The sequence below is a fragment of the Phoenix dactylifera genome, unplaced genomic scaffold, assembly GCF_009389715.1.
Source record: "Phoenix dactylifera cultivar Barhee BC4 unplaced genomic scaffold, palm_55x_up_171113_PBpolish2nd_filt_p 000373F, whole genome shotgun sequence".
Taxonomy (NCBI): domain Eukaryota; kingdom Viridiplantae; phylum Streptophyta; class Magnoliopsida; order Arecales; family Arecaceae; genus Phoenix; species Phoenix dactylifera.
In genome coordinates, this window is record NW_024067824.1 from 124,027 (window position 1) to 149,825 (window position 25,799).

General features: G+C 38.5%; 1 protein-coding gene across 1 annotated transcript in view; it reads left to right on the forward strand.

Annotated features, from left to right (window-relative positions):
• The first annotated feature begins 8,302 nt into the window (after window positions 1-8,302).
• Window positions 8,303-25,799, forward strand: part of LOC120105817 (single myb histone 6-like) — a 29,296-nt gene continuing 11,799 nt past the window's right edge. Inside the window, exons 1-3 of the mRNA XM_039118572.1 lie at window positions 8,303-8,394; window positions 8,757-8,768; window positions 16,784-16,868. Coding sequence (XP_038974500.1) covers window positions 8,303-8,394; window positions 8,757-8,768; window positions 16,784-16,868 — 189 coding nt within the window. The remainder of the gene's footprint in view (window positions 8,395-8,756; window positions 8,769-16,783; window positions 16,869-25,799) is intronic.

Here is a 25,799-nt window from a genome sequence, read left to right on the forward strand (position 1 = left end):
TCTTGCAAAGAATTAAGGTACTCTGAAGAGATGTTATGCATTTGTAGTTCTTAGCTGCGGTTTTAGTGATATATACCTTGTTCAAAACAGTGTAATCACATTGACTTGCTATCTAGTTAAGGTTTGATTGCATGATATTTGCTCATGCCCACAAATTAATTGCTTCACTTGGTCAACTATTCCATAGTAAAAATGTGAAGCTAAAATAACATGATGCACTCCTTACTCTTTTTTAAATTCCATGAGATTCTAAAAGTACCATATTTGATTGGTTCGATCTTTACATTCAGCAAGAGAAGAGATCTAGGGAGAAATTTGTGTTGTCTTCCTTGATCGAAAGTGCACAAATTATTCATCTTTCAGAAAAAACCATGATTTTCAGTACTTGAGAAACATGGTGAATTTATCCTAATCGGGATATATTAAATGGAGTCTTTAGTTTGATAAGAATTAAATAAAATGATAACCATGCAGCATCGGTCCTACTGGATCTGATCTGACAAGTTGAATACTTTTAACCTAGTGAACAAATTGGACTTAAAAATTCAATGTATAGTAAGAGAACCATGTATATTGAAGTCAAATATCACTTCATCAGTGAGGTTGCAAATGGATGGGTGATAGTTGAGAAGATCTGTAGCACATAACCAATAGTTACAATGACTAAGCTTATTACTATTGCCAAGTTCAAGTATTGTTGGACTTGGTTGATGTTCGTGTGGCTACGCCTTTAGGGGCTTGTAGAGGAGATGGTCAGGGAGCTTGGTAAATATAAGTCATAGTAGAGATTTATTATGGCGTCTTATATTTAGAGAATAGATTGCTAAAATAACCTCTATGCTTGAACCCTCAACCTAGGGATTAAGGTCTATTGCAAAGGCTAGAGATTTAGGTGTGAATGTCTTCCAATTGGTCTATCTTGGAGTTTGAGGGTGGAGATCCCAACACCAATTTTTTGAGCATACAAGTATAGCTTTTACCTATCATAGGGCTTTGGGGATTACACCTTTATATTCTTTTTGGATCTTTTGAGTGCTTATTGGATTCAATGCTTTTATAATTGGTACAAATTTTTTTAAAAAAAATCTAAGAACAAAACATAGCTAAAATTGATTTTATTTGATAGAGACCATAGGTTGGGAGGAGGGTAAGACGGACATAGAAAGGAGCTTAACTTTTGTAGATGATATCTAAATAGTGCTCATCTTTGGAGTGGTCATTGATGCTAGTAGATGACAAGGGTCAAAATTTGAACTCTTGGATCCATCCTTCAACTTTATTTATTTTTTAATATTTTATTTCATGAGATTGTAAAAGGTGGAGTCAAAAGGATATTAGAGTTGACTTTTGATTTTTATTTGCATGCTAGACCCAAGAAAGTTGGGTCATAGTCTAGGATCTTGACCTTACTCGTATATAGTATAGATGGTTTTTACTTTTTTTAAGAAAGAGATTTCGGTTAATTGTTCAACTATTTTGAAATATACGAGCTAAAGGTCTATCCCTTAGGTCTTTTGTCATCTCTGGAGTTTGAAAAATAACTTTGAGGCTTTAGTTTTTCACCATTGGTGGGATTCCCAAGTTACATAAAAATTTTGAGTAGTATGGTAAAAGAATAAAGGTCCAACTTTGCTGAATTGTTTTATTACTAATATAAATGTATCCAATTGGTAATTTTGAAGTTAAAGGATCTTTTCTCTTAAATCCATCTATTAGTTTTTAGGGCAAGTTACACTTTGACACTCCTCAACTTTGGTTGAGTTCTCTTGAGTCCCTCTAGTTTAAAAGCTTTCAATAACTAGTCCTCAATTTACTTGTTTGACTTAGTGTCGTCCTTATGTCCATCTCCATTGACATGGTATGTAGGAATTGGGTCAAATGCCTATGATTCCTACCTATTAGTGTCATTCAAGACCAAAATATCCTTAGCAAATTTGTCACAACTTGTTGGATGGAAAGCCATTGGCGCCAGGTAGCCTAAAATCAGATGACCTCACGTGATTACCATCTTTAATAACAAGAATTTCTCTTCTATGAGAGAAACCATAAGGTGAGATAGAGATACTTTTAGAGGGAGATCCTAGAAAGTGAGGGGTGGCAGAGTGGGAGAGAGTGAGAGAGAGTCTCAGCATGGAAAGCAGGTGTAGTAAGCTCTGGTTTCTTTTCCTCTTCGACCCACCTTAAGGACTTTTGCCATTGTGGAAGAACAACCTCTCATTGAAAATTTTGTGGACCAATGAAAATCTTGACCTACACTTTTATGGATACTCATATATGAGGTGTTGTGAAGCACATATCGCCCTTCTAGTTCTTCAAATTTTCAGTTCAATCTCCCATTTTAAAATGTTGTTGGATGTAAAAAGAAGTTGTATTTATTTTGCTTGGAGCAATCCCCCTATAATGCATGAGAGAAAATCATTAACAAGCTAATCTAGTGCAGTAAGAAGCTTAAGGGTGAGCTCTGTAGCTACAAAACAAATAGGAGTTATATAGCTTAGTATATGCTAGCTTCTTGGTTGCGGGTGGTTGTTTGGATTTAGGTTGAAATTTGAAATTTAGAGTGTCTGTGAATGGTTTTCTATAGTTGTCTAGTGGTTTTAAGGGGTCGTGATGGCTATGTATGAGGGTTTCTATATCATTAGTGTCTTAGGACTGAATGTTTTGGCGATTAAGACCATATGGTGGGTTAAATATATAAAGGGATATAATTGGGGAATATGTAATGAGGTCATCATTTACTAAGTTTGTGCTGTAATCAGTAGCTATAATTTAATGAAAATGAATATATCAGTTTAATTATTTACTAAGTTTTTATGGAGTTTTCGCTCTTATAAGTGTCCAGTCGAGTTTCAGTCAGGTCCAGAACTAATATGAAATGAAGCACAACTGAACTGAAAGCAAAATGGATTTCTTGTAGGATTCACTATTATAAGTGTTTAAAATTGATATGAGATGAAGAGAAATAGGACTAAAAGCAAATGAGTTTTTACTCAATTGATCTAAAATGATCCCCTGACTTCAACATAATAGCACTACTATTTAAATATAGTGCACAATATAATCATAATATGTGACCCATAGTCTTTCTCAACATGCTATTTAAATAGAGCTAAGTACTAATATACACTCTCCTATTTGGGTTACTTGTGGCAAATACTTAATATAGAATAAAGTTAATCACATACATTCATAATTAATCACAAGTTCTAACCATAGTATAAATTGCCTCAAAGCTTCAATTCAATAAATTGTCAAACAACCAAAATCACATGGATAATAGTGAAAGTACTATCAACAGTCTTGAAGAGACACTCCTCAAATGCTTGTAAAAAAGAGAGAACTTACACCATCTCTAAATACAAAATGTATACCACATGCAAACACAAACTATACCAATTAAAACCAAAATCTCTATATCATATACACCAAATATTCAATGGCCATAAAACAAACCAAGAGTTAAAAAATGTTTCACAGACCAAACTCAATGTCATATACCAAAAATCAAGCCAAGTTTTAAAAAGAGTCTAGCCTAATATTCCCTTTACATTACCTCTACACATTTGGTTCTTAGGATCTTGTTGAAAGTGAGTGGAAGCATCATCTAGGATGCATCTCTTTTGGTTCTGACAGTTGCATCTAAGCATGTAGCTATAGCAGTCCTAATCACCTTAGCTACTGAACCCACATATTGTCCTTCTACATGAACCTAACCTCTTGGACACCATAGACTGAGGGAATGGTTGGAGGTACTGCTCCATGACTTCTGGATCCCATTAATTTAAAATTTTCTTATAGAAACATGCACCCATATACACAAAGCACTTGCAATTCAATTAATTGGATGGCATATAATCCAGAATCTATGTATAGATTAGTATGTAAGAGATGACATGAGATGCATAGTTGCCTGTACTCTAACTTGAGATTTGGCACTACATCTTGATACTGATAGTCCTAATTGATTATCCTCTGACTGTGTGACCTGAAATTACATCCAATTAAATTGGGTTATAAATGTTGGAAGGAAAAAAGGAGATATGTCATAATAACTAAATTATATGGCTTAGAAGCTGACTAAGGGATTTCATTCCTTTCATTCTTGTGCTCTTTCCGCCTCCCTTTTTTGTTGCAACCTTTTCCTTATGCTTTTGCTTCCATACCTAGCCTTATTTGCTGCTTTGTCCCTGATTCCATGACTTTTTAAACTTCTTTCTTTTTCATTTTTCTTTAAATTCTTTAGAAATCCTTAATTGTGCCCCAACTCCTGACAATTATCACATTTGAGTGGAGTGCCTTTTTTTTTTTATCCCAATACTACAACTCACATTATCATCATTCTTCCTTCTTACTTTCTTATGAGCTTGCCAAGAAGCCATGATTGCATGCCTGCGATTGGTTGATTACTAGGTTCCTATGAGTTAAGGGCCATGATTGCATGTCAGCACCCGGTTGATTAATAGATTCATATGCATTCGTCTATGTTTTCTGAAATTCCATTCACTAACATTGGTCTAAGCATTCTTTCTTATGAACAGCGTGACTACCATAGTATGACAGCATCGGATTTTAGAAATATCCTATTTTTTACATTCACGAACCTTTTCACCCAAGTTCACCACAAACCTTTCATCTTCATGGTCAATTTCAAACCTATCCCTTCTCTCTAGTAAAGTAGTAGTCCATTGCCCCCATCTTGAATTTCTCATGTTTCTTTTGCATATTTGGATAAATGGGGCCTTCAAATTTGCCTATGTCCTAGTAAATTAGTAGTCTAATGCTCCTATCTTAGCTTCCTCCATCTTCTTTTGCATTTTCGGACAAATAGGGCCTTCAAATTTGCTCATATACTCTCTCTCTTTGCTTGAAATCTTTGCATCAAAAATTCTCTTATTATCTCCAACATGGTGATATTGGCTTATCTCTAGCATTAACAATATACTTGTTGAAATATTCACAAAAATTAGTCGATAGCATGGCTAATTTGGGTTTGGGGCTAAATGCATGGTAGCCATCAAGAGCAATGAGTGGTTTGCACCCTTGTAAAAAACCCTTTTTGGAAACATCAAGGCAAACATATAGGCTCCTAAATATAAATCTTTTATTTTACCTAGCCTCTACACGTCCAACAATAGTTATTGAGGTTTGTTATTCTGATTACCTTGTAGTATTCCTAGAGATGACTATATTGCTTCTTATAACTTCTCTGTATGATCTAAGTTGCCTTTTCTTTCAACCTTATGGCACCGTGATACTTTTACGTTCCTCCTAACCTTGTATTTGAATCATTTCAAACTTTATTTACTGTAAGAGCTAATGTCCTCTATGTATCTCTTAGCCAGACATCTAGAGTTAATATTATGGTTATAATATTTTCTTCCACACAGGATGAAAAGTTTAAATATGGAATTTGACCTCTATTTGCATTGGAAATGCATTTATTCTCCACCTATAGTGCTTGCAAACTATTATGACTCTCCATCTATTTTTTTCATGCACTTGAAATCAAATTCCTCTAGAAGAGTACAACTCAAGGGCCTTCTTAAAGACCTTATAATTATTGAATTTCACTTGAAAATGAAGTTTGATAGGTTTTTTAAAATTAGACCACTTACTGACTTCAAAAAACCTTGTCCTTTCATCATCATCAGCTTTACTATCAATGTCGAGACTTCTTATATCCTATTATGATCATTATTAGACTTTGACTTATTTCCTTCAATGCTAGCAACATCTCTAAGCACATCATCCTCAATATTAACCCTAAATTGTTCAATCTACTTCCTTAAGTCTTCCTCAACCATATTTCTATTAATATTCTCCTCCAATAGATTCATCATCAGCCTCCCTTAGTTCACTAAGAGCAACTGGGAAATCATTATTACTTAAATTACTGTCATGCTGCTTGCTCCCTCTCCTCATCTTCATGTTCAATAGGTGCCTTTTCTTTATGTTCTATTAATGTTGTGGAATAAAGGATCTCGAACTTAGTCCACATCGGCTAGGTAGTGGAAATGTCTGTGCCTTAAATGGATTGGGGAACCCTTTCCCTCGCAAGGCACCTTTTGTGGGTAAAATCGTGCGGGAGGAAGAGACAATGAAACTTCTCTCCAAAACGGACAATACCTTGCAAGGAACGCAACCATTCTTCTACTTACGATCGGTGGGAACTAAGGTCCAAGGTCGGAGGATACCTTTGACCTCATCATTGGTGCTTTCATTAAGAGCTAAATGGATAGGAGAGCCCTTTTCCTTTCAAGATGCTTTTTATAGAGCAAAACCATGAGGAGGGAAAGAGACTATGAAACTCCTCCTCAAAGCGGACAATACCTTGCGAGATGCAGCTATTCTTCTGCCTACGATCGGTGAAGACTAAGGTCTGAGGCCGGAGGATACCCTCGACCTCATCAAATGTCTTTACAGATTTTTTCCACTCTCTTTGCCTAGGGACCCTAAAATCACCTAGTATCAATAAGATCATGAACCTACACTTCGCCACCATTATTCGTAGCATAAACATGCTTCTTTTCTTGTGTGGCCTGCTCTCCTAATTGCTATGATGCATAAAATAATTTAGATTAAGCACTTCATTCTCCTTCTCTCTTCCCTATTCTTATGTCTGGATCTCGAGTTTTCAACTATGATCAACTTATATCCAAACACGATCCAATAAGAGCTAGGGTCTAATGTCGAGAACCAAACCGTATCCAATAGCCTATCGGGCCTATCTTTTAAATCAAGTCTTACGCTTTGGATCACTTTGGATGATCAGGTTGCAGAGTTCCCGGTCTCCTCATGCATCCCTAGCCCTACGAGCATTTCTCTCAGGTGCATAGCACGTGACACACGAGGCCTGTACGAACAATATCAGGGCAGCCGCGGCTGTACCGGGATAGCAACAGTTCCGGTCAGGGACCAGCAATCGGGACAACGATCCCCGCGGGCGGGGATGGAGTTGCCGCGCCATCTCTCTTTCTCTTAATCCTAGTCCCCCTCTTGCGAAACCCTAGCGCTTGCGAAACCTTCGCCTCCGCGGCGTCCTCAGACCCCATCTCTCCTTCGCCTTGCTCCTCTCTCACGACCTCCGTGCCGATCGCCGTCCACAAACTCCAGCGAGCGGCTATTGGCGTAGAGACGTCCCGTCTCGACCGCCTACTAGGCAAACATCTGACCTTTGTTACCTTTCTCTTTTCTGTTCTGCGGCTTTCTTCCTCTCTCCCGTTTTTGGCCAGATCGTCGCCGCATTTTCAAGCTCGAAAACAACGCTTTGGGCATTTGTCTAGGACAGCCGCACCGAAATCGGCCTTCACCTCCACTTGTTTTTAATTATTCACCGACCTTCCTCCTGTTGCCGAAACCCTAGACTTTTGTGCGAAATACATTGCGGATTTCTTAACCTCGGGTTTTTTCCAATGGATTGGGGGATATTTTCACGTAACATTTTGATTAGAATCAGTTGTATTAGATCAGGATTGTATTTTTTTCCCCATCCAGCCTTGTTTTCTTAATTAATTCTCTGTTGTTCTCTGAGTAGGGTATTTTGGTTCTACCCGCAAAGATCTATATGCTTGTACTATCTACATCTATCATCCAGAATTTTCTTTTTTAGTTTATTTAGTAGTTAAAACTGGAATCGTTAAAAAAAAATCTTATGTCTTGGCAATTTAAAAGACTCGTTTTGATGACAGAAAACAGGGCTCCAGGACATGATTTGAAATCATTTTTGAATTTTCTGATCTGTGTTTTCCAAATTGGTAGTTACTATCATTGAAACTGAACGTCTTTTATATAATTTCTTATGTCTTCGTACTCCACTATCATAAATTTCTGTGGTTTTTTATGTATGAATTTTCTATATCTGTTAAAATTATAATAGTGGCATCAATAGAAGCGAGGAAAGCATATTCTGTTGTATTTGGATTCTCTCTTCCCTTTGTGTTGTTTATACTTATTGCCAAACGGGGAATCAAGTTGCAATGAACGCAGTTTGGTTGATTCTGTTTTTCATCCATTTGTTTTTCATCAATTTGATTAATTGTCGAACTTTGAAATTGTGATTACGAAACTTCACTCATTTTGATCGTTGAGCATGAAATTTTTTATTTTTCTGTAGCTTTTTGTTTGATCAATATTTCCTTTCAACTGATTGTGGATTGATATGTGAATATAGGTTAGTAGGGTTACAACATCAGATTCCTCCTGAACATTTTTAAGGATTATCCTATGGGTGCTCCGAAGCAGAATGGACCGCAGAGGAAGAGGCTGCACTCAAAGCTGGAGTTGTTAAGCATGGGGCTGGCAAATGGCGCACGATATGAAAGATCCTGAATTTAGTGGCATCTTATGTTTGAGGTCGAATGTTGATCTCAAGGTGAAGTCCTTTCTTGACTTAATGTAACTTAACATGTTCAGTTATTAATGAAAAAGAAAATCATCAAATTTTGTGAATTAAAAACACGAAGTATGGTTTTCAAATATGTGATGTCAAATGCTGCCAATCAATCTAAAAATTGCTATGCTTGTTTTCCTTTTATCTTATTGAATTGGACAGGAAAGTGGCGGAACATAAGTGTGACTGCAAGTGGATGGGGATCACGGGAGAAGGCCAGGATAGCTTTGAAAAAGAGCAAACAAGTTTCCAAGCATGATGATAACCTGATGGCACTCAGTACAATAGTTAAGGATACAATGATGAAATTGTTAATGCGAGCCTCTTGCAGTGTCTAGTGAATCCTTACGGATTCCTGGTCCTAAAGATCTAATTCAAGGTTTGTGTATTTTGATGCTCATTGCTGCCTAATATGTGGTTGCATTACTAGTTTCACTCTTTGATCTGTTGGCCCATTAGTATAATATCAGTTGGGTCCGGATATGTAATTTGAGTGAATGTATTTGCCTTTGTATTTTTGCGAAGGTAGTTTATTTATATATATAAGAGATGCTGCAGGAGATTTCATCTTGTATGCACTATAACAGTGTCAACATATGTTAATGGAAGGTGGTTTAGAGCTGTTGAATGGAAGTAGTTGTTTAGATTAAGCTGGAGAAACAAAGAAATGCATACCTTTTCTAGAATTATATATGTCCATGAAAATTGGGAAAGGTAGTAAGTTGGGCTAGGAAGATAGATTGATGATGTATGCTTTATTGTTGAAATTTTCAGTAAAGTTAAAGTTGCCCTATGTTTATTGAGCAAAAAATTAAAAGTTCTGAATCTTTTGGAAGCTTTGCAAGATTTCAAATTATTATATGGTTTTGTTATAGTTAATAATTTCATTGGTTTAGGAAAAGGGATGAAATAATAGAAAAAGACGAGCCCAGGAAGAAATGGTGTGAAGAAAAGTTATGTAGGTGGAAAGAAGATGAGAATGAAGGCGCAGGAAATAGGTATTAAATAAGGAAGAAGTGATCTATTCTATGAGCAGGGAAAAGAAAAGGTTAGAGGAAGGAGTCATAGCTTTAGGAGGAAGAAGTGGTGAAGGATTGTTGCAATTGATATATTGTATTTGTTGAAGTCATTGAAATAGTTTATTGATTTACATTAAGGTTTAAAGAGAGTCAGAAAGAAGAATCAAAAAACAAAGTGTTAAAAGGGGAGACCTAATAGGTCGAAGATTGGAACACTAAGCATTGTAAAAAGATTTGGGGACGAGGAGGCAGGAATGGAAAAAGAAGAGAAAAATAAGACTAGAGGAAGAGGGCTGTTAAAGAGAAATTGAATGTGAAGATTATTACTTGTCTATCTTCTTAAAGATAGGAAGGAAGGAGAAAAAGTTTAAGAAACACCATGGGAATTTGTAACCCGAAGTCATTGTTTTGCAAAAAAATAAACTCTATTCAATTGGATTCTCTCTTCATAAAACTATAAAGAGTTGAGCAGCCCTAAGATTATTGAAAAGCTGTTGAGTATTGCAGTATTAGTAGTATATCTCAAAATGTAGGTCTGCTTTATTTATTTCAAGGTTTTGTGGTAGGTCTCTTCATGTCGATTTGATGTTTTGTGGGGAAAGCTTCCATCAGGTGGAAAGCTACTTATAAAACAATTTTAGATTTACTAGATCACATGTTAACCATAAAACTGATGAGCATAGTGCAATTGGGCATGTTGATTGTTTCCAAGAACACCTGCTAGTTGACTGGAATGCAAAAATAACATGTGGTATGTAGAATAAAAAAGGCAATGATTGTAGCAAGCTATTAGAGGCTGATTTATAGGAGATCTCTCATTGTTTATTCCCATATTCACCGGTGATCGGCCATATGTCTGCATCCTTATGTAACCATCTATATTTATATTGTTAGTTTCCTTTCTCAGGACAATGTGGCATGTGCATGTCAAATTAGCAGTTCATTGAGATTTGTAACTATGGAATAGGAAAAATTAAGCTTGAAGACTCATGCCTACTAGCATTTAGCACATGCATTGCATGCATTGGTTAAAGAAGAATAAGGATTTGATGATGCTATGATGGATAAGGCTTTCAAATATGCTACACCACAGCACAATTAGAAAATCTATTATCTTCACTAATATTTAACAAAAATGTTGGTTTGTTTCTGATCATGTCATTATTAGGTGCTCTCCTACCATGGATTACCTACATGCTAAACTAATTTCAAGAAGCGGAGGGGAAACAGTTGATTTGTTGTGATCATGTCATTATTATTTAATTCTTTTGGTCCAAGTCACATGAGTTGAAAATGCGCTCTTGCATTTGGTGTTGCATGTTTTTATTTGTCTTCTCTACAAGGTTGCAGTATCGATTTGGGTACCTATACAGGTACCCAACTGGTGTGGTTTTTGTATGTTTCAATTCTTACTAACACTTGGTAAGGGTGGCATAATGAGTTTTAGTTCCCTACTGATAGAAGTCGGCTGGTACATATTGCTACAGTTAGATTCTGCAAACATGCTTCTTTGCATAATTTTTGAAGAGAGAACTAAAGGGGGTTCATTTATTGGAATAGTATGTGCTTTACATAGATAGTCTTATGGTGGTCTTATATAGATAGTCTCTAACCACATGTACTTGATGTCTTTTAAACTTTGATAAAGTTAGAAAAAACTAGGATGTCTTGTTGAGAAAGTGGTGAACCATTGCTAGTAGAGTGTGCCTTCAATAGAATGAAAAGTGTGCTTTTTCAGTATGGACACTCTTGTTTGAGATCTTTAGAAGTTATGAAAATTGGAAATAACTAAGTGAGAGGAGAGAATTAATCACTAACCACCCAAACTAGGTAGAGACATAGACTCATGTATGGGCAACAAAAGTTTTTGCCAAGATCCTCCAAACCGGTATCGGGACTCATACTGATCGGCAGGCAAGTCAGTATGATACCAGTTCAGTACCATACCGACACACGGTATGCTTGGGCATGCTGTTTTCGAACTGGCACGCCCATTTTTTTAATTTTTTCAGGTTTGATTAACTAGTAATCAATTACTTTTAACTTTTTTAATGATCTTAAGTATAATTTGATGTTTTTTTGATGTTTATATGTTCTCGGTTTAACCTAAATGATGCATATTACTGTTTTCAAGTGATACAAAACATAAATAATTAGTGAGATGTTGTATGCTACAAGAAGCAACATGAAATATCGTAAAATCAACTAGTGAGGTAGAAAATATAAAATAATACAATCAATTATATATATTTAAAGTACAACATGCATACCGATACCTAAAATCTCGTCGAATGGTGATGCCTGTCTAACTAAATGGCGTTGTAGTCTTGTATGTTCATTTCATAAGGAACACATTTTGGGTTATAAACACTTTCGGATCTCTTGCTGAAGTTCTGGCTGAGAGGTGTCGTCTGGCTGATAATATGATTGTGGAGGTGTCCATCCGAATATACCAACAGCAAAATCTAACTCATAAGATGCTCCGGACTGCATAGGATGGTAGCCACTGGAAGACGATGCCTCAGATGCATCATATCCATATTCGTATCCATATAGATTACAGACTGCCTATGGCTGCAAATAATAGAATCCAGTATATGACTCGAAATATGATACTCCATAGATCCTACTCTATGTGCGAGGTCATTTGCAGCTGCATCATGTCCTTCTGAATGACCTTGAGGAGCCCATCTCTTATATGCAATCGTATCCTTTGCATTGTGGTTCCTATCTTGTGCTGCATGAGTAAACTAGGACTTACCGGTGAATCTTAGACCATCCTGCGGCTGTCTCATATACGGTGGTCTCATGTCCTCCACTCTTTTCTGATCAGCAGATCTATGACTATCAGAACTATCATCGCTGTTTCTCTTGGTTTCTAAATCTGAGTGAACTGGTTTCTCTTCCACACTCTGCATGGGGGCTGCAAGTGCCTTTTCTTTTTCTTTTTTGGTGTGCTAAGCAACTGCTTGCTTACCTTTCGTGTTTCTCTCTGCCTGTTTATCCTTCGTGCCCCTCTCTGCCTGCTTACACTTCGTGCCCCTTTTTGCCTGGCTATGTTGGAAGGATGGATGTTGCCCTTTTGACCAATTGATCGGATAGCGTAGTGACCTCGTCTAAGCATCTCTCGATCATATCTCTGAGAGGATGTCTTGGATAAGGAGTCATGTGATGATTGGCTCCCCAGTGACCCATGTCGCTGTGGCTGATCAGCTGGAAGGATGCGTGGAATATTGCGAGCTATATTTTGGAGGCCCCCCCCAAAAAAGAGAGGAAATGAGATAGGAAAGTGGAAGCATACCTTTTTTAGGGTTGGATCCTCCTTCAATCATGCTAAATTTGTGTAACTGTCGCCATGGGGAAGGGGTAACTATTCAAAGAATGTTGGAAAGGCCTAAGAAACTTCTCGGGTCTTCCCACGGTCCTTTATAACAAAAGAGAGGGGGAGGGGGGCGGTTCGGAATCGGCCCGACTCGGTGTGAACTGGATGGTTCACACTAGTTTTGCACGAAACCAGTCGGTTTAGACTGTTCCAGCCGGTTTCGGACCAATCCCAAATAAAAGAGGTGAACCGACACGGTCCTCCATTGGGTCAGCTCGGTACGGACGAACCAGACAGTTTGGCTCGGTTTGGTAAACCTTGGTTTTTGCATTACAATAATTAAAAATAGTTTGTTTTAATTTTTAATTATGAGAAAGATTAAGGGATTGCCATTTGCAGGAAGTGGTAAGTGATTTCCTTGCATCCTTATCTAAGTGGCATGATTATATATTATATAAGTTTGATAAAAAAAAGCTAATGATCTGATAGAAATAGTAGTAGTTTTATTCCTAGAAACATAAAGATAGATGAGGCAGAGAGGTGGTTCACTCATGAACATTGAAATTGAGTTGGCTTTGAAAATGCCATAGAAGGGTAAGAGAAAGATGAAATATCAGCTGAGTTTTGGCAAATCACGAGATAAATTAGGTTAATTTGGATAACTAGGTACTTAATTAGACCTTGAAAGTTAGGAAAGTGTTCAAGTGATTAAATAAGTGTTATGCTGCACATATAACAATAAAGATGATGCACAACATTGCAGATTTTATTGCGGATTTTATTGCATCATCTATGTTAGCTAAGTGACAAAGTTATTTATAGGTAAATTTCAATAGATAAAATACAACTTGGATTAATGCTAACTCTTAACCTCTTCACACTGGTCATAAATGGATTTATGATAAAAATCTAGGGGTTGTTTGGATGTACAGTTTTGATACAACCTGTATATCCAAACCTACTAGAAAGAGAGTTTTACTTGAAACAATTTTGTGGTTGGAATAATAAAACTCATTTCTGTTTACTTGGTAATTAGTAAATTGCAAAATTTGAGTTTTATGAAGAACCTGGGGATCCTCTTTTTCAGAAAATGAGATTTTATCAAATGGATTTATTTACTCTCAATAATGTGCGACTTCTTTCTTATCCACACAATATCCTTCCCTCCCCTCTCAAGCCCTTCCTTCTCCCAAATCCCTTCCTCCCTAGCACAAGCTTATCCATATCTCCCATCAGAGAATTCACCGTTCCTTCTTATGCCGAAACACCACGCCAGCCTCTTTGTGAAGATAAGCAGTTGATCTCTATAAACTGTGTACTTGGGGGAAAGGGGTTGACATCTATGAAGTATGTACTTAGGACTAAGTTTTGAAGTGTGTGAAGTATGTATTAGCGGTTCTGGTTTTAATCCTTGTGAAATATTTAGTGGTTGGGTTCATGAAATATGCTTCTTTTGATTGTCTTTCCCTCTTACTATTTTCTGTTACGTGTTTCTTTCTTTCATTACTTCCACGAATGGAAGCTTGGTGTGGTTCATACTTCCTTCTTTCCAGCTCCCCTCCAAAAACAAAACTTTGGCTTTTTATGCTTTCCAGATTTTCAAGCTTGAGAAGACAGTTTCCATATTTTACTTTGTCTGCCATTGAAGTTAACCTATTATCTTTCATCTAAATCTTTGACTTAATCATCTTAATCTTTCTTTAGTTAATAAATAAGTTGGTTTCTCATATATTAATCAACTCGGTTCATTTTTAAGTCATCATTTGCAATATTATAATGTAGCAGGAGGGAGGTTTATGCAAACCAATGGTGGCTATACCTTTAAAACCCATAGTAAATTTGAATAACCAAACAACTTCTTAACAAAGAGCTACTGTTAAACTTTGTTTTAATGAAAATATAGCTAAGTAGCTAAATTTACAAAACGGGATTTGCATATATAAACATGCTTGTATGAAATTCAGCAATAAAACCTGTTTTGTGAAAAAGTGACATATAAAGCTTGACATCCAAACAACCCCTTAACAATGTACAAATAGGTATGTTATTGTGATATAGTATGTATTGATGAAATGAGGATAAGTTTAAATACCCAGTTGGATCTGCAGAGAAAATACTAAAAGACAAGGTCATCAAAACCAATAGAACAAATGGAGCATACGGAATGTGATTTAAATGGTTTTGCAAATGAGTTGTCCATTAAAATTGGTGCTTAGAATGATTAAATTGGGGAGCATGGTTGTGTTATGTAGTGCATGTACTATTTTGATTTCTTTATGAGTCTGACACTTTGATGGAGTAAGGCTGGCCAGCTTGACAAATTTCATTCCTCTTGTTCTACGGCTTGTGGGATAAGCATACTGTTTTGATGACATACAATTCTCAGCTTCAAGAAGGAAAAGTGAACTGTTAAAATTTCAATAAACTTTTAAAAAATTTCTAGAGTTAACTTCAAGGCATGTGAATTCTTCATCTGAACTACTCTTCTAATTCTTAAGCAAACAAAGCAGAAAATAAAATCAGTCAAGGAAGTTATGCCCTTTGACAGTGTTGACTTTTGCACCCTAATCTATTCTTCCAAAATGCAATAATGTTACATATATTGAATCTTAACACCCAAGACTAATCTGGACATGCCTGATGCTATCTAACTAATCCATATTAGTTGAAGTGATTCTTTTAAATCAGAAAGATGTCATATCATGATCATCTTTCTTATTTTGGATCTATTATACCAAAACAGTAAGGAGGGGGATGAAGATATATCTAATACAATAAGAGCATGTTGGATGAAGTCACATGGTCTGTTTGGGGGATGCATGACTTTATGATGCAAAGAAAAATTTATAATGAAATAAGTCATGCAATGTTGTGAAGTTTAGAATGTTTGAGAGTAAAGCAGGCCAGACTTAATATATGTTGCTTTAAGTATATGAGTATTCTATTTCGTAAGCCTTCTCTCAGGCAGCCACCAAACCATGCTGCAGTAATTGCCTTCAATTCTGAGTCTGTCTCTATATTGTCACGGTGACATCAATTTGAAAATAGAAGTTTGATGGCATCTCTGTAGCTTCTACTTAGCATTATTGTTAATTCTGGCAGTAAGCCTACAGTAAGTACATGGATTTTGGTCCTTAGCCAGATGCTTGACATCTGTCTGAAGATTAGTTGTCAAAATATTATCTTAAGTTCACATGAATATACGTGTGTTTACTTGTATGCATCCGACGGTACTAAGGGTGAATGCTTGTAAAGATGTCTTTAGATGGATAAAGCTTTCTCGTTCTGATTAAGTTTACATGGTTTTTCATTTGAGATCATGATGATCAATATTCAGAAGAGAACACTGATCAATCTTGATGGAAGTTCTTGTTAAATCCATGCATTTTGTATTAATTCTTAAATATGTCTGTAGCTTAGTTTTATCGATGGCATGCTGTGCTATTAGCTTGGACACTACTGTCGAGAAAGGCTGCAGTTTTTTTGAATGTGATGATTATGGATACTTTTTGGTTTTGGTCGGCAGTGCTACTGCTTGTTTAGTTTGTTTTGGGGTAAGAAATTATTAAAAAATCTATTTCTATGTATATGAGGATTTAGATATCACTTGTTCTGGTGGCCTTTCTTGCTTGCATGCCTGTTTCATAACTTCATCAAATTTGAATGGAAAAATTTTATTGCAAGCCAGTTTAGATCCCCTTTTTTTGTTATATTTATTTCTTATGAGTAAAGAAGATCCGCAAGGGCAGCAAATAGCTCGGTATCATTATTTTTGTTATTTAGATCAGCAGCAACAGCAATGGCAAAACGACAGAAATTTATTAGTCCTCAGAATGTTGACTTTATTCCATGCTTCCATGCTTGTTTTATCTATACTTTTTTCTTCTCACTATAGCAAATTTAATATTGATTCTCCTCTTCCTAGACAGTTAATCTTATGTTGAAAGTTTCACGTAAGATGTGCCTTGGATTTTGCAATTATTGCTTCTACCTGTCCATGCTACCTACTTGGTTCTATTCTTATCTTATTTCATTTTGTTTTGATGTATGTAGGCTAGAAAATCTTATATTGGAAGCTATAACAACGTTGAAGGAGCCTTCTGGGTCTGACAAGACAGACATTGCCATGTATATAGAGGTGAATTCCTACCGTGGTTAAACTTTCTCAGTTGTTTTGCTTTAAAGAACATGTACAATCAAAACCTTAGCCTATCTTTTCTTGTTGCAGTTCTTTGTATGATTGACAATTAATATACTGATAATTTTTTATTTGCTGATTTTATTAATACTAGGAGCTTATTCAACTTTTGAAACTTTTTATTTTATTTTATTTTTTGTGAATGAAACTGGTTGAAATTGTCAAGTTTGTTTAACCATTCTTGCTGCACCTGAATTTAAGAGAACATATTTTCATGCATTGCTAGTAAAATCTGCACATTTGTATGTATGTAGAACTGAAAAAGTGATTTTATTTAAAGGGAGGAAAGTTAAATCTTTAAAACAAAATTATTTTGATCACTTGACGTATCAGTTAATTAATAACAGATATTATGTGTATACATGTGTAAACATGTCCACGTAGGGGTATAGACAAATCGAGCTTGAACAAGCTAGGCCTATCTCAAGCTTGGCTCATTTTGTAGTTAAGCCAAACCCATGCCAACTCATTTGATTCTGAGCCAAATTTGAACTTCTTACAAAGAGCTCATTTAAATTATCTGGTTAGAGCATGATGTCCTGCATGGTTTTTATTATATATATCTGAGCTAATTTCTTTGTTTATTTCTCGATATCAGAGTTAAAATACATTTTTTTTACGTATACTTATTATTTAATGAGTATAATACAAAACAAATTTTTATGTGTAAATTAATTGTTAATTCTATTTCAAGTTTAATTGAGCGATCATGAGGGAGACAAACCTGGCTCTATCTTGGCTCATTTATTAATTGAGCAAGCTGAACCAAAGCTGAATTTCAAGCCACACACAAACTGCTTGCAAGCAGCTCACTCATTTGATAGCCCTTGTGTACACAAACGGGTCGGGTTACCTTGCTTGCTGCAGTGTCTTCTTATCCTTGCTTTTAGATAGAAGCAGTGTCTTCCCCTTGTCTTTTGCTTTCTTCATGATATCTGGGATTACTGGAATGTGCATGAAACCTTCCCAGATGGTCCTCATTTCTGACTGCTTGTATGTCTCGGGCTTCTTTGTGCTTGCCCTTGGATAAGATAATACTGGGACTCATAGGACATAAGTAGTTCATAATCATAATTATAATCATCAAGCATTTTCCCAACTATGTAGGTTTGGTTTTATGGATCCTCCTCATTTGCCAAGTATAAGACATATGGAGTTCAAAAGGGGAAAAATGGGAAAAAACTTCGTAGAGGAGAAAAAGTGATAAACCTTTCATTCTGAAATTAACAATTCCAAATCTAATCTCATCAAACTTGGCTCGTTGTAGGGTTCTCAAAGGCTAATGCCTTAAAGCCTAATGTGCATTTAGCTTATTTGGAAATGAGTTTTTAACCCTTGAAGAAGAAGGCTTTACACCTTATGTCATCAACCGTCCACAATAACTGAATTCAATTGAAAGGTTCCTTTTTTGGAAGATTGAATTTTAGATAGAAGCCTTCTTGACAATTGACTTTGAATAATGCTTTACTTGGAATGCGCACATCATTGTTTATGACCTTCTAAAGTTTTGCACTAATTAGTTCTTACATCAAGGTTCTAAACTGGTTCTCCCTTTCGGTTTTAGTCCTCTGGATAGATTCTTGTTTTTGGTGCCTTGGAAAAGTGTCGACAGATTCTCACTGACTTTAGGAGTTTTGTTCAAAAAGATTGAGAAAAAAATAGAAAAAAATAAAAAAAATGTCACATCATTCTATTTGCTTTTCATTATTAAGGAACATAGTTTGTGTAGTTGGGGACCTTTAGGTAGTTTTAGATCGAAACTAAACTATGTTAAAGCATAATATATTAAATATGTTAATTTTTCTGTAATTTCTAGTTTATGTTTTCTCTATTTTTTGTAATTTTTCTCATTTGTTCTAAATATTATATTTAATTGAACCTTTTGTCCAAGCATATTTCGTTATATTTTATTTTAATAACCCATATACAAGGAAAAATTCTAAAGTATTGAATTTTTATTTCATCTCAATAACCAATCTAAGCAAGCAAATATCCATCTAATACAAACCTATTTTATTTTTTTTTTATTATAATATATTATTTTATTAAAAAAAAACCTATAAGTAAGAAAAGAAGAATGGTAGAGTCATGTAATGTTCTGTAACTAATAAAGTATAAAGATGCACATTATGATCACATGTTGCCTACTACATATTAACACGCTTAGCCTAGGGTAACATAGATTGGATCATTGGACTCTTTGATTAATCATTAATGTGATATTGAATATTATTGATATTTCCAGAAAATATTAGAAAATTTTAAACATATATACTTATCAAATGATAAAAATATTGGAAAATGACAATTTTGGTTACTTCAGACAAAAATGCCAAAATTGGTTGAAACTTTGCCGAAACTGATGTAATTTCAGCTTAAATTGTATTTTCAGTGAATCGAATTATAACTTATATCCCATGAAACAATCATCAAATAAATGGCATAGTAAATTGTAGTTTCAGTGAATCCAATTATAAGTTTATAACTTATATCCCGTGAAACAATCATCAAATTGAAAAAATAGGAATTCCTGTTAGGCTCCATATTTTAAAGAGAAACAGAAAATATGCTATTGAATTTGACCTGACAGCAAAATGATGACGGTACCCCGTGTGCAGAGGATGCATGTTAGATTAAAGCATGTAATGATGATTTTTGACAAAGGATTCTCTTAGACTGCAGATTTGTTCATGAAGTTGCAATTATGTGTTTCAGCATCATAAAAACTCTAACGGAAATTTACTAGCACAGTTCATTATTTTCTTGGTCCATAGTCCACAATTTGAAAAAACTGTGATGAGAATATTCATTATAGAATGTAATTAGGGGGCACCATACATTTCCATGATGATGCAGTAGCTACTTAATCCACAACTACTGATTAAGGCATGTATCCTTTTTTCATGACATTGTTGATATGTAATGATCTTATGCGAATTACAACCCAGAAAACCTGATTAGCATGGTTGGTCCAAAAAGAGGATAAGATGTTATTCTATTATTGGTGAACAGGTTCATGATCAGGAAAGTATACATGGAATAATAACATTAATCTGACAATATGCAATAAGTAAAAAACGGACTAACACACTTTCCTTTATGAAAAACCAGTGATGGAGTTTACTCTCATTTCACTAAGAAAATGGACTTGATAGAGCAAAAAAAGGAAAAAGAAGTGGATATCGAAGAGCTCCCAACAGGCAGAAACCAGAAAATAAAATGAGACAAAACCACCAAAATCCCCAAAGCTTAGAACAAGGTTTAAAAATCCAGCCAAAGGAATCCAATAACAGCTCACAACACTCAAAGCAAAAAGAAAAAAAAAGCCCTCATGTTAAACTTGAACTGATAACGATTGAAACATTAATTCAAAACATCCGTTAAGCAGTGATATTTGTTGACAACAGAGTCATTTGGTGTCCTGGCCATTTGGTTGATGAGGATGAATGAAGGGTTAAGATTATGCTGTTACCATATAACCATTTGACTGATAACTGGACTAGTATCTTTCCAAGTTTTGTTTATGGCAAAGCAAAATCCAACCCTATTCTTTCACAAAAGAAAGAAGAGACACTGAGATGCGCTCAGAACAAAATGTTCAAGAGCTATCACCAGAATAGCATGCTACCTTAATGAAGCCAATATTTGATTTATTTCTTTCACTCAGACTTGGGTACCGAAAGTAATGACTAAGGAACAACAATTGAAAAAGTCTTACGCTGTTATTTGCAGGATATAGTTCTCATTAAGTGTAAAGAAGAATGATGATAGTAAAACTCCATATATTTGTATTCTTCAGAAACTAATAACTTCTATGATGCTTTTGGTTTGAAAAGTTGTGTTGTGGAATGCGAAGTTTGACAACTCCATAAAGGAACCTTGGAGAAGCACTCTTCTCAGACTCCATGTGTCTGCAATAGATAAAAAAAGAATGAAGTTGTGGGGGTGGGGGGGGGGGGATGTGAAGATGGAGAATATGTAAAGAAGCATTTGGTTCTTTCCTCTTGCAGAAAACATTTGGATATGGAGATTTTAGATGTTCTCACTTTAGGGATGTTGGCATGTGGAATAATTGTGGCTTTAGAGAGAGAGCCCTGTGCGTGCCTGGAATTGTGCTTGTGAAGAAATAGGGAATGGTTTGGAAAATTGTTTATTTAAAGGAAAAAACATTAAAGAAATTGTTTGTGCTTGTTAAGAAATGGTCGGACTAAGAAGGCAACTCTATATGGGTGGATGTTTTAGGAGAGGATGGTTACAGGTTTCCTTATATCATGGTGCCTTTGTCTTGAAAAAAATTAATTGAACAGTAAATACGATGTCATGGAAGCTTTGAGACTAAATGTGGTAGGATATGAAGAGAGAATTGCAAGTTCCTTATCTCATGTTATGGGTTCCTTGCGCGCGCGCGAGAGAGAGAGAGAGAGAAGAAATTTTTGATAACAAGATTAGTGGGATTAAGGAGAACAGTATTTCTTTTCCATCCTTTCTCATAACTCCTTTTCTGATTAGGTGAGCCCATAATGAGTAAAAATTGATGGTATAATCACATAGAGTCGATGAACATTCTCCTCTCTCTCTCTCTCCCCCTCTCCCTCCCCCCCATCTCTCTCTCTCCCCCTCTCTCTCTTGGTATATATATTGCTGAAGATTTTAGGAGGGCCTTCTGGACTTCACATGGTTCCTATGAGTAATGAGCCCACTTATTTTTACCTTCTGGAATAACTATAGAAATACTCATTGCACAGGTTCTTTAAGGCATGTATCTGTTTGTAATTGTCTTTGTCATCTTAAAACAGTTTTCTTATGTAACTGGCTTAAGACAACAATAAATAAGTAAATAGAAATTCTATACTTTTCTTTAGTATGTTACAATTCTTGTGTTTAAAATGTCTTGTTGAGACTGCAACTAGTTTTGGATCACCGATTTAATCCTGATAGGTACTTGCATGTTCTCTCTAAAAGTCAATCTGCTTTTAGGTATATTTAGTTTTATATTTTGTGCTTGGAAATTTGTTAGAGCATTTATTAAGGGAATATGGGCTCTTATGATATTTTCATTTTTTTAATAGTTATGTACCTTGGAATATAATCACTTTTTAGGCTTGCTGACTTTGTGTTTTATTCAGTGTACTCCCCCATCTTGTCAGTGCTGAGTGGGTTTGTTTTTGAGAATTGATTCCTGCAACTTTTTATGATTCCTATAAAATGTGTATGTGCATCCTTTCATTTAACTTAAATTTTCGTCTTATCTTATTGTAAAAATGGATGTGAATTCATTCTTTTTTCGAGAACATCATTGTATACCTGTTTTTATGTAGGACAATTTTTTCTCCTTTCCTTTTTGGTTATGGTTTCAAGAAAAGGGAATTGGGTCAGAGTTATGCCATTACGTGCTTAGCTTTACTATTTTTATAATGATGGGATATATGTGTAAGTTAATGATAAAGGACGTGTAAGCTAAAAGCAGTAAAGGCATGTCCTTTACTTGTTTTTTGTTGTCGCATTATCAAGAATGGAGATCATCTTAATTTGGAGAAGGCTGGTAATCATGCATTAAATGTAAAATTCTGGAACTCTGACATGAAAATGAAGGTGATGTTTGAACATTCTTCTAGTTTCTTATGGATGGCTCAGAATTTTGTCTATCTGATTCATGTAGGATCAATATTGGCCTCCTCCAGATTTCAAACGATTGTTGTCTGCAAAACTGAGGCATTAACAGCAAGTGGGAAATTGATTAAGGTAACTCACCTTTCCAATATCTTGCGAAATAGACAGTGGATATTATTAAGCATACACTACAATATGGTGAAGCTCATCTGATTATATCTATACATTTTAAGCTACAAAAACATAAGGTTTATTGCTACCGAGGCGAAGCATAAAGAGGCTCAGGCTGATCTGCTGAGGGTCTCCTCTGATGCCGAAGGCCGGATTGTGGCGAAGGTCTTGGAGGCCAAGGCTCAGATTATGGAGCGAGCTGAGGCGGAGCTGGCCGAGAAGAGGGCGGAAATCGGGCGTCAGGCGGTAGAGGCTTATCGCCAGTCCGCCGAGTTCGCCATATATGTCGGAGGCAGTGGCGGACCTATCGCCAGTCTGACGAGTTTGTCCATGACGCGTCGGACGCGGGGGCCGAAGCCTTCACCTTGGGCTTCGAGGAGGGCCTGGCAAGGGTGTCGGCTAAGTATCCCGAAGTTGACCTGAGCGAGATCTCCTCCTGGACTCCTCTCCGGCGCCATCGCCTGCTGGTTCTCCTGCTGCTTCCCTACCTCCCGCTGACGAGCCCGGCGTTCCCGACTCGGGGTTCCTCCAAGCTGACCTCTTGTACCTTCCATTGTCTTTTTTATTTTTGTATGTCGGCGTTTTGCCCAATTGTATGGGCCTCGGCCCTGAAAATTAATGCACGTTGAATATTTCTTCATCTCGCCCTCGTCCCCTTTTTTTTTTTTTCTTAGCTCTTGGTTGCTTCTTGTGACTTTTGATTCCCGAAGTTCTTCCGGCGCTAGGCCAGGCATCCGAGGGTTAAACCTCAGGAAACTCTTCCGGCGCTAAGCCAGGCATCCGAGGGTTAGGCCTCAGGAAATTCTTCCGGCGCTAAGCCAGGCATCCGAGGGTTAGGCCTCAGGAAATTCTTCCGGCGCTAAGCCAGGCATCCGAGGGTTAGGCCTCAGGAAACTCTTCCGGCGCTGAGCCAGGCATCGAGGGTTAGGCCTCAGGAAACTCTTCCGGCGCTGAGCCAGGCATCCGAGGGTTAGGCCTCAGGAAACTCTTCCGGCGCTAAGCCAGCATCCGAGGGTTAGGCCTCAGGAAATTCTTCCGGCGCTAAGCCAGGCATCCGAGGGTTAGGCCTCAGGAAATTCTTCCGGCGCTAAGCCAGGCATCCGAGGGTTAGGCCTCAGGAAATTCTTCCGGCGCTAAGCCAGGCATCCGAGGGTTAGGCCTCAGGAAACTCTTCCGGCGCTGAGCCAGGCATCCGAGGGTTAGGCCTCAGGAAACTCTTCCGGCGCTAGGCCAGGCATCCGAGGGTTAGGCCTCAGGCAACTCTTCCGGCGCTAGGCCAGGCATCCGAGGGTTAGGCCTCAGGAACTCTTCCGGCGCTAAGCCAGGCATCCGAGGGTTAGGCCTCAGGAAATTTCCTTACGCTCGCTGGTCGGGCCAAGGCTGGCGCAAGCCGAAGCGAACCGGTCGGGGCTTCCGGCTAGTCTGCTCCCGGGATGATCATCGGGTTAGCTCAGGCATCTGAGGCCGAGCCTCGGGAGATTCCACTCGTTGGTCCGGCCTAGGCTGGCGCAAGCCGAGGCGGACCGGTCGGGCTTCGGCTAGTCCTGTTCCCGGGATGATCATCGGGTTAGCCAGGCAATCTGAGGGTTGTCAAGCCTCAGGGGAATTCCGCTCGTTGCGTCGGCCAAGGCTGGCGCAAGCCGAGGCGACCGGTCGGGGCTTCCGGCTAGTCTGTTCCGGGATGATCATCGGGTTAGCCAGGCATTCTGAGGGTTGTCAAGCCTCAGGAAAATTCCGCTCGTTGGTCGGCCAAGGCCGGCGCAAGCCGAGGCGACCGGTCGGGGCTTCCGGCTAGTCTGCTCCCGGGATGATCATCGGGTTAGCCAGGCATCTGAGGGTTGTCAAGCCTCAGGAAATTCCGCTCGTTGGTCGGACCCAAAGGCTGGCGCAAGCCGAGGCGACCGGTCGGGGCTTCCGGCTAGTCTGCTCCCGGGATGATCATCGGGTTAGCCAGGCATCTGAGGGTTGTCAAGCCTCAGGGAAATTCCGCTCGTTGGTCGGCCAAGGCTGGCGCAAGCCGAGGCGACCGGTCGGGGCTTCCGGCTAGTCTGCTCCCGGGATGATCATCGGGTTACGCCAGGCATCTGAGGGTTGTCAAGCCTCAGGGAAATTCCGCTCGTTGGTCGGCCAAGGCTGGCGCAAGCCGAGGCGACCGGTCGGGGCTTCCCGGCTAGTCTGCTCCCGGGATGATCATCGGGTTAGCCAGGCATCGAGGGCCGTCCAAGCCCTCAGGGAAATTCCGCTCGTTGGTCGGCCAAGCCTGGCGCAAGCCGAGGCGACCGTCGGGGCTTCCGGCTAGTCTGCTCCCGGGATGATCATCGGGTTAGCCAGGCATCGAGGGCCGAGCCTCAGGGAAATTCCGCTCGTTGGTCGGCCAAGGCTGGCGCAAGCCGAGGCGACCGGTCGGGGCTTCCGGCTAGTCTGCTCCCGGGAATGATCATCGGGTTAGCCAGGCATCTGAGGGTTGTCAAGCCTCAGGGAAATTCCGCTCGTTGCGTCGGCCAAGGCTGGCGCAAGCCGAGGCGACCGGTCGGGGCTTCCGGCTAGTCTGCTCCCGGGATGATCATCGGGTTAGCCAGGCATCCGAGGGCCGAGCCTCGAGAGATTCCACTCGTTGGTCGGCCTAGGCTGGCGCAAGCCGAGGCGACCGGTCGGGGCTTCCGGCTAGTCTGCTCCCGGATGATCATCGGGTTAGCCAGGCATCCGAGGGCCGAGCCTCGGGACATTCCACTCGTTGGGTCGGCCACTTGTCGCTCGCCGCCCATCGGGGTTTCTCTGTGCCCCAGCCGCGACCGTGTTCTCCTCTCCTCCAAGCGTTGCCTGGGGGAACACGAGAAGGGTATTAAACGCTAATTAATGCGTTACCTGGGAAATCGGATCGCCAGTTGCTGCTGGTGAGGAGTGTTAGTTGAGCGCGGCCGCGATACGCGGGTTCTCGAGGAGATGCGGCCTGGGCGCGAGCGGAGACACGTGGACCTAGGGGTATACGTCACCCCGGATCGTCCTGCACAAAGAATGCGATTTAAGGAGAATGACGCTTAGGAAATCGCGGGGAGATACGCCTCGGGAGCCGGAACGGCTCCGGATTCA